The following is a 12,511-nucleotide window of genomic DNA, read 5'->3' as shown; positions in this document are numbered from 1 at the left end:
GGTTGGGTAGACATCAATTCCTCATGTTGACCTGTTGCCATGCTTGGAGGACTTGAGTACGTGGCTAGACTCGGGAGTTGTTTCCTGAGTGTCATTCAGAAAGTTTCTCTTGGTTCAGAAGTGGCATGGTGGCATCAGCCTATTTTAACTTATGCAGTTGCAGAGGATAAGGACCTTAGTAATGCAAGTAAAATGTCCGCATGTTTTACACTCTGCAGTGACGGCTTTATTTTCACTGCTACACAGCGCAATGATGGGTGTACCATATCTTTACCTTTGCGCACTTCCTCAGCATGAATATGAAGGGTCCTCGACAGAAGCTGACACCCAGAAGCCTTTATAACAAGCAGTGTTGCTGTGGGTTTACGGTGGCATTTTACACGTTGGCAGACGCTTGTAAGAGCAGTGCGGAGGCAGAGCATGAATCATCTGCCGCTGTGTTTTTCCTCACATTTCCATATTTACGTGCCTCTCTCCGCATCACCAGGAAGTTCAGCGGAGGCATTTCTAAGCGCCCAATTTACTGTCTGGTCAAAGCAAAAGCGCCCTGCTTGTCAGGACACCCGAAGTGCCAGCGGCGGCGGCGTTGCTGTAGTTTGGGTGATTGTTGTGACAAAACGCCACGCGGTCGGGCGCTCTCTGGGGGCGGGTGACAGTGCACAGAGCTGTTGTGTGCGACACCCTCTTCCCCCGAGCGCGCGGACGAGGACAGGGGCCACTTCGTTACTGCGCGTCTCGTAATGCGTTCCCCAGTAGCGGCACGGCTCCTGACAGCGGAAGGTTCCGGGTTGACAGGCTGGCAGCTTGCCGTGCGCGGAGGCTCGACGTACCCTTTGGTTGGTGCCGGAGCGCTGACGGTGTGCTTCTTTGTGTGTGTGTGTGTGTGTGTTTTCTGTGTGTGTCTGCGTGCGTGTGTCTGCAGGAGGAAGGTGGAGATCATGCACACACACAGCCTCTTCACGCTCCTGGGAGAGAGGCTGATGCTGCACACCAATACTGTGACTGTCACCAGCTACAACACGCTGTACGAGGTACGAGACACAGCGCCACACTGCACTCTGATGGGAGCCATGCACCTCAGGAAAAGGCTTGGCAGAAGGGGCCTGTGGGCCTGCTTCTGTGCCGTTTTTTCTGCTTCATCAAACACTGACCTTTTACAAGTATATGTACCACAAAGTACCCTTGCTCTGATGGATTCATTGTTTGGCACTATGTAAACACATGTGCACACCATACAAGGTAATTTTCATTTTGTTGGTCACTATAAGGCTCTACATGCACAATAGTATGAGGTCAGTATGTTACCATTAAGAATAATTGTTTGCCCCAGTTAATGTTGCATCCTTATTTTTAAGAAATGCTCTTCAGATTGGTGCTCGGTTACCGTGTTGCCATCTGTTTCTGATGTTACTGCTTTTTGCTCCTGTGATAAGCATTTAGTGCGTTTTGCTCTGACGGCCTTGTAAGCCACTCTGGATAAGAGCACCTACCAAATAACTTAACAATGGAAAGGCATCACCTGGAAGTGCGGCAGATCTGAAATGAAGATGTATGGAGTGCAGCGTCGGGAGCCTCGTCAGCTCCGCGTGATGGATGGTTTTGACTGATCTCTAAATGATGGATGATTTGGACTGAATCTGTAAATGATGGATGATTTGCACTAATCTGGTGCCCTTCTCCCCTTCAGATTCTGACAGAGCAGGTGTGCACGCAGGTGGTGCACAAGCCCCATCCGGAACCAGACTCCACGGTCAAGATCCAGAATCCAAGTATGTATTCAGCATAGAGGCGGCATTTCCCTTCACTGTGTATCCCAGAACCTGACACCTTCAGTACCAGGGAGTTAAAGTAGCACGGCAGATATTGAAAATATGTGCTTATTAGTGAAGGCAGTTATTTTTCTAGCTTTGTAGCCTTGAGGAGGGTTGTCGTGTTGAGTAAATTTAGGTTAGTATATGAGTCTCTCTGATATCGGCAGTTGTGAAGGTGAGTTTTCAGTGCTGTGCAGCTGTGAGTTAAAATATGGGTTTCTCTCTCTCTCTCTCTCTCTCTCTCTCTCTCTCTCTCTCTCTTTTTCTCTCTCTCTCTCTGTTCCTCCCTCCCTCTGTGGCGTCAGTGATTCTTAAGGTGGTGGCCACTCTGCTGAAAAACTCCACACCCAGCGCGGAGCTGATGGAGGTTCGCCGTCTCTTCCTATCAGACATGATCAAGCTATTCAGCAACAGCCGGGAGAACAGGCGGTAAGGAGAGCTCTTGCCTGCTCCCGTTCACCCATTAAAACAATTAGCGCTGTGATTAATGTATCAAAGAAAAGACAAAGAAGACATTGTTCACACACTTCGCCTCTGTTTTAATGGGCTCCCCTGGATGCTAAATCTTCCTTTAACTCTTGTCACATTCCCAGGAGCAGATGTTGCTTAAACACACACGCACACATCTCTCTCTTTATCGCATGTACACACACACACAGACACACACACCCACACACCCACACACATAGTATCTGTCTCTTTTGTTCACACACACGCACACATCTCTCTCTCTTTAACACATGTGTACACACACACACACACACACACACACACACACACACATACATAGTATGTCTCTTTTGCTCACACACATGAACTCTGTTAGAGCTGGAATCACACGTCTACAGTGCATTGGCAGCAGAGGCTTGTCATTAGTTTTGTCAAGTAACAGCCAATCAGTCAGCACAGATAGATTTAATGACCAGCCATAATGATGCAGCATCCTTCAGAGGTTTAGTCAATATCACACAGCCTCACTCAGTATGTTGATAATGAGATTTTGCTTTATAGATTATTACTGCGCAAGTCTGAGCCAGACGGATCCTGAGTGATGATTTAAAACACAGGCCTTGGTGTGACTGCTTTTGTGAGCCATATTGAAGTATTGATTATGGATCTGGATTTTGACCGTTTCTGCCCGCAGGTGTTTGCTCCAGTGTTCTGTGTGGCAGGACTGGATGTTCTCGCTGGGGTACATCAACCCCAAGAACTCGGAGGAGCAGAAGATCACAGAGATGGTCTACAACATCTTTCGCATCCTCCTCTACCACGCCATCAAGTACGAGTGGGGGGGCTGGCGTGTCTGGGTGGACACGCTCTCCATAGCACACTCTAAGGTAAGGGCCTCCATGCTGCTTCAGGAAAAGCAGGGAAACACTCCCCTCTAGTGTTCAAGAGGGGAAATACAGTTTTACCTCTTGCATCAGCTGGTAGTGCTTGGTATTGCGTGGAGATGGTCATTGAACCTAAACCCAGACGTGTGGAATTACTGCTTCTTACAGTCAAAGCCAATTTGAAATTTGTTAGTGAAGTTTTGTAAAGGAACTAACCCTTACTTGCCATCTGAGCTGAAACAGGTAATTTTCCATGCTGTTTTCTAACAGTATTTTATTTATATAGCAATATTTAACTGACAGTAGAGCCAGAAGGAAGAGGACTTTATGGATTGTGGTGAAGATGGCAGTGTGGCAGCTATGGTAGTCCTCAGAAGAGGTGTTGTTTAAAGTGGAGGTGCTTTAGTATTGACTCTTGATGTTCCTGTGTTTTTTTTGTACCCAAGGTGACATACGAGGCCCATAAGGAGTACCTGGCGAAGATGTATGAGGAGTACCAGAGGCAGGAGGAAGAGAACATCAAGAAGGGGAAGAAGGGTCTGGTGAGCACCATCTCGGGCCTGTCCGCCCAGGCCTCGGCCATCAAGGGCGCCATCGAGATCCGCGAGATCGACGACAACTCCCAGACGCAGACGCCCGAGAGCGAGGCCGACTACTCAGAGAGCGCCGACTCGCGCAACCTGCTGGCGGAGGTGAAGGGCCCCGAGGAGGCGCTGGGAGGGGCGGAGCGGACGGTCGCCGGGGTGCGGGTGGAGGTGCACGACCTGCTGGTGGACATCAAGGCGGAGAAGGTGGAGGCCACCGAGGTGAAGCTGGACGACATGGACCTGTCCCCGGAGACGCTGGGCGTTGCAGAGAACGGGGCGCTGGTGGAGGTTGACTCGCTGCTGGACAATGTCTACTGCGCCGCCGTGGAGAAGCTCAACGGCAATGTCAACGGCACGCTGGCGCCCAAGGAGAGCACTGAGGACAAGAACACGGGCCCACTCATCACGCTGGCCGACGAGAAGGACAGCGTGCCCAGTGGCAGCAGCTTCCTGTTCGGGAAGGTGGGTGGCGGCCCCGACGACAAGCTGCTGCCCAAGCTGACGCCCGCCGAGCCGCTGGTGCTGCCCAGCCCCGAGCCCCAGGTCCACACCAGCGCCAGCGACGACCTGGGCCTGCTGGCGCACATGACAGGCAGCTCCGACCTGGCCTCGCCCCCCAGCATCCTGGAGGACAGCGAGTTCAAGCTGCAGACGGCACTGGAGGACATCAGCGCCATCGCTGAGGCCGAGTCTACCGCCACCGCGGCCCCCAAGGGCATCGAGTGTGGCGAGGAGGGCGCTGTGGGCCCCGACGGAGACCCCTCCGCCGCCAAGATGGGGGGCGGCGCCGACGCCGCCAGCACCATCTCCGACACGGAGCGGTCCGATGACGGCAAGGACAAGGAGATCAAGAAGATCCAGACCACTGCCACCACGCAGGTACGAGGAACCTGCAGCCAGCTGCCACCTCCCCTGTCTTGGTTAAACAGCGTTCACTAAAGCATTTTCAGTGGGAGATTTGAACGTGCCTAAGTGTGCGTTATGAACTTGGCACAAGATGGTGTACATCAGAAATGTGTGTTGAGGGAGTGTCTAAGTTGTGAAGGACGAATGAAATTTCCCCCCTGATGATCGTCTAGCGTTTCAATGACAAAACAACAATCCAATCCAGTCTCCTAACTTCCACGAGAATTTATCTGGCCTTTTTGCCCCCTAGTGGCAGAGGTCTGTTACTGCGAGAGCAGCTCACTTGGTTGGACAGTAAGTCACGACTGAAGCCAGGGAGTGAGTGAAGGTCATGAAATTTTGTAGTTATCTCTCCTCCATTCACGGCCAGAAATTCTGAAAACATCACCACAGAAAGATCACAGGGACACGCTGTGCTACACCTATGCACGTTATGAGCACAGCTTCACTGACAAACATGAGGGGGTGAGGGTTAGCCTCTTTAACGCTGTCCCCAGAAGTGAAGAGCTGGAGCCAGCATAGACACTGGCGTTTAGCGGAGTTGGGACACAGAGAGCTGCACAGTGCTAAGCAACTACACCTCCCCCCCTCCCTTTCTGCCCCGTGACTGAACTGATTTGGGCTCCACTGAAGTGATCTTTAGAAACAGCATGACTGCTGCCAGGCTCAGCAGACACATTATGGAGCCAAACAGTCACTTTAATGGAGGCTTCGCGCGGGGAAGGGAACAGTCCTCAGGGGAGCCGCGCTAAACTTGCGACGGGAGAAATGAAAGAACGGTGACAGGGGCGTAGCTGCTCCGCTGTGCTGCTAATTTGGGCGGGCGGTGGCGGCTCCACTTTGCTCATATTCCGTTTTAAAAGTATTTTTTTTAAAGCAGTTTTGACCCGGGAAGTGTTGCTAATGGAAGATGAGGCCATTGTTAAGGCGCGCCTTTGTGTGGTCCTTTGGGTTTGTCACACTTCTGCTATTCATCGTCTACATCTCTACTTATTTACTCTGTTTAGGCTGGGACTGCATTGTCAGGCCTAAAATATGAACAAACAGTGTAACCTTATGTTTTACTAACATCCTCTGTGCACCTGGCTATGAGTCTGTCGGATACATGTGGATGCAGGGACCATAAACTGACTACAGCAAAGACCTCTAACTATAATGATAAGATTGCTGTTCTTAGTGAGACAAAGGTCTGATGTCCATTGAGAAATTACTTTGATGTTTGCTAGACATGTTGTAGTTGGAGCTACTGCTTGAGTTACACCTAAACATTTAACGCTGGGACATGTCACCCCCTCAGTCTCTGCACGGGCGCTCTGGCAGTCAGATGGAGCGGGACCTGCGGGTGGACCTGGGTTTTCGGGGCATGCCCATGACGGAGGAGCAGAGGAGGCAGTTCAGCCCGGGCCCGCGCACCACCATGTTCCGTATCCCAGAGTTCAAGTGGTCACCCATGCACCAGCGGCTGCTCACCGACCTGCTCTTCGCCCTGGAGACGGACGTCCACGTCTGGAGGAGGTCAGTGACCCTCTGTCAGTGACCCTCTGTCAGTGACCCTCTGTCGGTGACCTTCAGTTAGAGTCAGGGTTAGCTAACCAGAGTGCAAATTTAAGGTTTAGTCAGAAAAGCTGTTCATTTGTTTCTGTTTTATCTATTTAATTCAGATGCTTTACACATCAACACACTGAATTTTGAACTTTATCCTTTAGCAGTTGTCATGTAAGGTGATCACTAATCATAAATCATAAATGTTTCCATGTTTCTGTGCCTCATGTTCCATTTTATATACATGTAAAGGTGTAGAGGTCAAAGGTTTTGGTAGTTTCATTTTTAAAATGCTGAAATAGTAAATGCTGAATGTTTTGTTCTTTTGCCATGTTAAAACAGTGGAAGCTCACTCTCAGCCACTTCCTGCTGACTTTGTATGCTTCTTGTTGCCTCTCTTCTCAGAATGACACCTTTTGCATGTTTAACAGTGAGATATTGTTCCTTTTTTCCTTCCCCTCATTACAGCCATTCAACCAAATCAGTGATGGACTTTGTGAACAGCAACGAGAACATCATTTTTGTACATAATACGATCCACCTCATTTCTCAAATGGTCGACAACATTATCATCGCCTGTGGAGGGATACTGCCCCTGCTGTCTGCAGCCACCTCTCCTTCTGTAAGTGGGAACCAGCCTCCACCTGTGGGATCACACTGCCATCTAGTGAAAGATGCCTAGTACTACATGCAGAGGAAAGTACACAGAATCAGGAGGGCAAAGTGACCTCTGAGGACATCGCCATATTAAGAAATGCCAAATATTATACCTAAATATTAACATTTTATACGTGTGTCTGCTTAGATACTGAAATTTACTTCAGGGTCTTTGGAAGCGAAACATTTTTGCATATTAAGGGAACGTGCTGAACATATAGAAGATACAAATAGATGAAAAGATAATGGATAATGCTTGATGTGTCCAAATAAACACTTTCCTAGGGTTTAAATCATAGACAAACCTTAGGAGCCTTTGACTGCTTTCTGAACAGTGTGTCTGTCTGCATATGCTTTGCTTCATTCAGCTGTGCTTTTATAGGTTAGCTGTACCTTAGCTGGGGCTTATGTTGTCATAGCTGCTTTATGGTTTAATTCCTTTTTTAGTTCAACTAATCAATATTTAGACCTAACTACCCAGTTCTTTTACTTGCTTGACCTTGCGGCCTTTTTTCGACTTTAATAATTTTTTGTTGTTTTTTAATGTTTGTTCTATTCTGTTGTCCGTTTTTGTCTGTTGCATGTCCAGAGTTCTAAGGTTAGTACCCATGCTGTAAGTTTCATTCTTTTCTACTTTTCTAACACTTACTAATTGTGCTTATTGTTCAATCAGCATGCATTTAAAGTAATTCCAAGGCTTGTTTTAAAATTGTCTTTATTAGTTGAAATTACTTACCCGTAACCCTGTTCACATTCTAATTTGAACTTTCTAAGAGAAATACTGACATTGCCATTATTTACATTGTGTAATATCCAGAACTGTTTTAAAGGGTGTTTTGTGACCTCTGTGGTCTATACTTCTTTTTGTGTCAGCTCTTTGAGTCAAAGATGGAAAGCATTGGTAGTCACATCCATCAATGTTACAGGAAATGAATAATAACCTCAGCGATCTTCACATTCCTTTTTATCGTCTGTTCAGTCCTGTTCAGGGGATGGGTGTACTTGACCTGTTTCAGTGGAGATGTTTATTCTTAACACCCATCAGTGTCTACAGGCCATGAGGCTGGAGTTCAATGCCTGAGTCTCTTTTATTGTAGCATATTCAACAATATATCTTAGTGTATGTAGATATGTGTGTGTAGATGTAGATGTACACACATTATTAAGTATACAGTATAGGCATATGAACGTGTAGCATATATGGTGTAAGAAGGGTTGAAGGAGACCAAAGGTCATGTTTAATAGGAATTATGGGATAGCTTAAACTTGCGCCCCCCCCCCCCCCCCCCAGAGTCTGTCTGTTATGACATTCATTCAGCAGAAGGGCATATGTAAATGTGGACAAATGATGTGTAGACTTACCAAGTTCAGCTGGATCATAACTGAAGGAGCTGGACAGCTGTTGTGCAAACCCATGCAAATGCAGTATGGATATAAGGCCAGTAGGACACTGGTTCATTAGGTCTGTCAGTCTCGGACCACACACACTTAATGACACTGTGTCACCGTGCACCTGGTGCAATCGCTTGCTAACCACAGGAAGTAAATAGATATTATCCATTTTCGCAGCAAAAATGCACATCCATGTAGATGACATGGAGCTTAATGGGTTACTGCCAGGGTGAACGGCAGGTGTTCAGGCCAAATGAACATCTGCTGGTCACCCTGGCAAACCATGTGCTATAGATATAAGGAGCTGATGACTTCCAACCTTCTGCTGCTTATCTCAGACAAAGAGGCCAAACTCATAATCTTCACACCCCTGAAAAGCTGATTCAGCCATGTGTTTTCTCAGTACTGGATGCCCCTCTCACTGGCAGAGAAGCAGCCTGAGACGCACCGGTGACACAGTACTTAGCAAAGATCTGTTCAACATTGCTTCATTGTCTCCTTGTAAAATACTGAGCTGATTTGTAAGTGCTGCTCTTAACATTAAGATAAGATAAGATAGAACTTTATTGATCCCACAGCAGGGAAATTCACTTGTCACAGCAGCATTAAGACAGAAGTAGAAAGGCAAAAGTGGCAATGTGCAATAAGTTAAAAAATATATAAAAATATAAAAGAAAAAGCAAAGAAATATATGTATATATAAGAAGTCAGAATCAATAAAATAGTAAATATATGTACATTAAAAGTAAAAAAAATACAGTGCAGAAATGAGCAATGTATTAGACTTATATGTGTACCTTAAGAATCTCATAATCTCTGACCCCCTCTCCCCCTCTGGGTAGCTTGTTCTCCACAGAAGAGTACAATAGATGGGGGAGCCTCTCGCTGTTGAGCAGCTATTGGTCATTAACTTTAAGTTAAACATTTATGCAGATGTGTGTTTTTCCTGACTGTCATGCAATAATTGACTGCAGAACCCATGATTACATGCAAAAAGCAAAGCAAATCTAGCTCAAACTGATCTCTATCCTTCCTTCCTACTGCTAATCTGTGGGCTGCCCAGGTTCTCCATGTTATACTTCCAGTGTACCCCAATTCATGCTGCAATGGTATTTTGTAAAAGGCTTCAACTTGTTAACGCTCTACAGTTCGTTCTCCTTTGACGCCTTGGTGGCAATCTCATTACTGAAGGCTCCCCGTAGAATGCAGCTTTTGTTAGATTTATATTGAGGTTGCCGCTATCTTATGTTTACCATTTGCAAGCGTTGTCATTGAAATAGACTTGTCAGAATGATGTACAGGAGAATAATTCCGCAGGTGAAGGCAGAGTGCAGTGTAGTGATTTGTAGGGAGAGCGGAATTGTGCTGTGTGTGTACCCCCGAGCGAGGCGCCCTGGTGATAAGGATGCTTAAGGTTGTCTCCTTGTCTGTCGATGTGAAGAAAGGAGGTGCTTGTTCTCAGAAAATGGCAAAGAGTGGGGAGGCCACCCCGGTGTCTGAGAGCGTGGGCACTGGGGGTGAGGTGGGTAATTGTGGTGCCCCCCCCCCCCCTCCCCCAACACGCGCTGTGTTCGGACCTGCTTACCTGAGTCATCCTCCCACCCCCACCATTACTGTCTCTCCCTTGCCCCCCCCAACCCCTCTTTCAACAGACTGAAAGAAATGAAAGGCAAATATTAGCCAAGATGTTGAATATTCCACTGTTAATGCCCTTTTTTTGCTCTGCGCATTTGTACAAACGAGCGAATGACTCACTCGTCAAACTCAGGACTTCTCACTGTTATCTTTCGTGATGCAGTTGGAAATAACTGATCATTTCAGTCAAGGTGACCTTTTTCCAAAGATTCGAGCTGAATCTGGAAAGAGCTGACATTTTTTTCCCTGAAACGTTGATTATCGTTTTTCCCTAATAAAAGGCGGGAGCGGCATCGTACGTGCTGAATTTTCAGTCTTTGTACAGGGAATATTTCTCCATGCTCCACAGCCTAGATATTATCACAGTATGCACCACGGCTTTGTTGCTCTGTGTGATTAAAATGTTGTGTCATCTTAGAATTAACAAGTCATGGAGCGGAAGCGAGTTGCCTGATTTTGAATTTAGAGCTATTTTTGGGAAATGTCTATATCTATGCAATAGCTTTATTATTCTGTCGTAGTTCCGAAGATATACCCGTTAAGTTTTGTGCAGTACATTAACCTGCATAAAATAATAAGGCATTGCCGTCTTCATAAAAACCACCCGTACCCATGCCAGTTAGCTGTTGATAGAGGGAGAGGATGTAGGATGGGGGACACAGGGACACTAAAGCACTGACCCTCTCCCCCCCACAACCATCACTGTGTACTCGTACTGTTACCACACACAGCCGCACTGTTCTGGGATCAGTCTGTGATCTGCACCTGTGTCAGTCCTCAGTGATTTCACTGCACCTGGCCCCCCCCAGCACATTCTGCATGACCTGGTGTTTATGAGAGCGAGCAAGACTCACTTTATTTGCTGTTTAGAACAATCACTGCACACTGCTGTTTAGCACCACCTTAGTGTCATGTAGTGACCTTATGAACTAGCTGGTTCCTGGTTCACCTGGTTTCACCTCACTCTTAGTCATTTTGTTGGCATGGTATGTGTTGAGAAAGTATGATGTAAATGTAATGGACTGGCCTGGGCCTCACTGTAGGCTTTGGGGTTAAGTGATGTAGGATGATATTGATATACGGTGCCCCTCGCTACAGTGCCTGTTTAAAGCTGTGTCTGATAAGCCACGTAGGGCGAGGTGCTGTGATTCAGGCCTCTCCTGTCTTTGCTGTGCCCCAGACGGAGCTGGAGAACATCGAGGCGACGCAGGGCATGTCCTCTGAGACGGCCGTCACCTTCCTCAGCCGCCTCATGGCCATGGTGGACGTGCTGGTGTTCGCCAGCTCCCTCAACTTCAGCGAGATCGAGGCCGAGAAGAACATGTCCTCCGGGGGACTCATGCGGCAGTGTCTCAGATTAGGTAGGTGTGTCTGTGTGTGTGTGTGAGTGTGAGTGTCAGTGTGTATCTGTGTGTGTGTGTGTTGATGTCTTTTTATGCAGGTCTTTCTGGGTCCTGCTGAGATATTCATTTTAGATCTACCTGTTATTAAAGAATTCATAATTAAGAGTGAGGCTCATCTGGTATTCTGTGTGAACATCCTTTTGTGTCTTGCATTACTGTGTGTTAAATGAGGTCCAGAGGGCTCTGCTGTTGGTGTGTGAAGGCAGTCCTCCACAGTGGAGCAGTGAGTCTGTCACTGTGCTCTCACTGGGGACTGCAGGGGCTGAGAGAGGACAGGAGCTTACAAGCTCTCAGTCCGGCACTGTAGTTGGGGCTGTTCCGTCTGTTCCAGCTAGCACAAAGGAGGTTAGGTTGATGCACAAGGTTGACTAATCATCTCTCTCTCTCTCTCTCTCTCTCTCTCTCCGTCCCTCCCTCTGTCCCACCCACTGTCTCTCTCTCTCTCTGTCACCCACTGTCCCTCCCTCTCTCCAGTGTGTTGTGTGGCAGTTAGGAACTGCTTGGAGTGCAGGCAGAGACAGAGGGACAGGACGACCAAGTCCTCCCTCCCTAACAGCAAGACCCAGGAGAACCTGCAGAGTGCACCGTCTGCCAGCAAGGTACCCGCGCCTGTCCCCGCTTCACCCTCACAGACCTCGCTGCCTTCCTCTTTGTGCTCTTCCTCCTCCACAGTACTCTCACTAAACCAGCACAATCCCCTCTGCCCTCTCTACTCCAGAAAACCAACCTGTTACACTTAACTCTGCCTCAGATCCCCCCTCACTACTACCAAACTGTTACGCTTTTCTATGCCCCTGATCACCCCCTTACTACTACCGAACCGTTACACTTCACTCTGCCCTGAATCCTCCCTCACTGCTAGAAAACCGTTAATCTTCACTTTACCTTGAATAAATCTCTACTGTTACCAAACTGTTACACTTGACTGTGCTCTCGCTTCTTCTTGATTCCTCTGATGAACCTCTACCCATTACACTGCATTCTGCTGCCACTCCCAACAACACAGACTTCTATATCCATTCCCCTTGACATCAGTACAGCTACTCAACTGTCTAACAATACAGCTGGCTTGTCTATGTATAGGGCTGTTATTACATTGCACTCACTTCCAATACCTGCAATGTAAAATGTGTTTATAAATATAAATGCCTTTATTTAGTCGTGCTTTTCTTGTTTCATCAATTTGGGCAGTAATTGCATATATTCTAATGAAATTCATTAGTAGGCATTGCTCAGAGAATTTA

The 12,511-nt window shown here is 47.4% G+C and overlaps 1 protein-coding gene across 4 annotated transcripts in view; it reads left to right on the top strand.

Moving 5' to 3' along the window:
• Positions 1–12,511, top strand: part of nbeab (neurobeachin b) — a 269,175-nt gene that overhangs the window by 112,683 nt on the left and 143,981 nt on the right. For 3 of the 4 annotated variants that reach the window (XM_036537414.1, XM_036537412.1, XM_036537411.1), the window contains 10 exons: positions 923–1,031; positions 1,688–1,769; positions 2,117–2,240; positions 2,956–3,148; positions 3,592–4,611; positions 5,936–6,153; positions 6,649–6,802; positions 7,427–7,450; positions 11,045–11,225; positions 11,742–11,866. In XM_036537414.1, coding sequence (XP_036393307.1) covers positions 923–1,031; positions 1,688–1,769; positions 2,117–2,240; positions 2,956–3,148; positions 3,592–4,611; positions 5,936–6,153; positions 6,649–6,802; positions 7,427–7,450; positions 11,045–11,225; positions 11,742–11,866 — 2,230 coding nt within the window. The remainder of the gene's footprint in view (positions 1–922; positions 1,032–1,687; positions 1,770–2,116; positions 2,241–2,955; positions 3,149–3,591; positions 4,612–5,935; positions 6,154–6,648; positions 6,803–7,426; positions 7,451–11,044; positions 11,226–11,741; positions 11,867–12,511) is intronic. The other variant, XM_036537413.1, reaches the window with a different exon arrangement.

Source organism: Megalops cyprinoides, chromosome 9 (genome assembly GCF_013368585.1).
Source record: "Megalops cyprinoides isolate fMegCyp1 chromosome 9, fMegCyp1.pri, whole genome shotgun sequence".
Taxonomy (NCBI): Eukaryota; Metazoa; Chordata; class Actinopteri; order Elopiformes; family Megalopidae; genus Megalops; species Megalops cyprinoides.
Note: the sequence above shows the minus strand (reverse complement) of the source record. Positions and strands in the feature narration are given on the sequence as shown.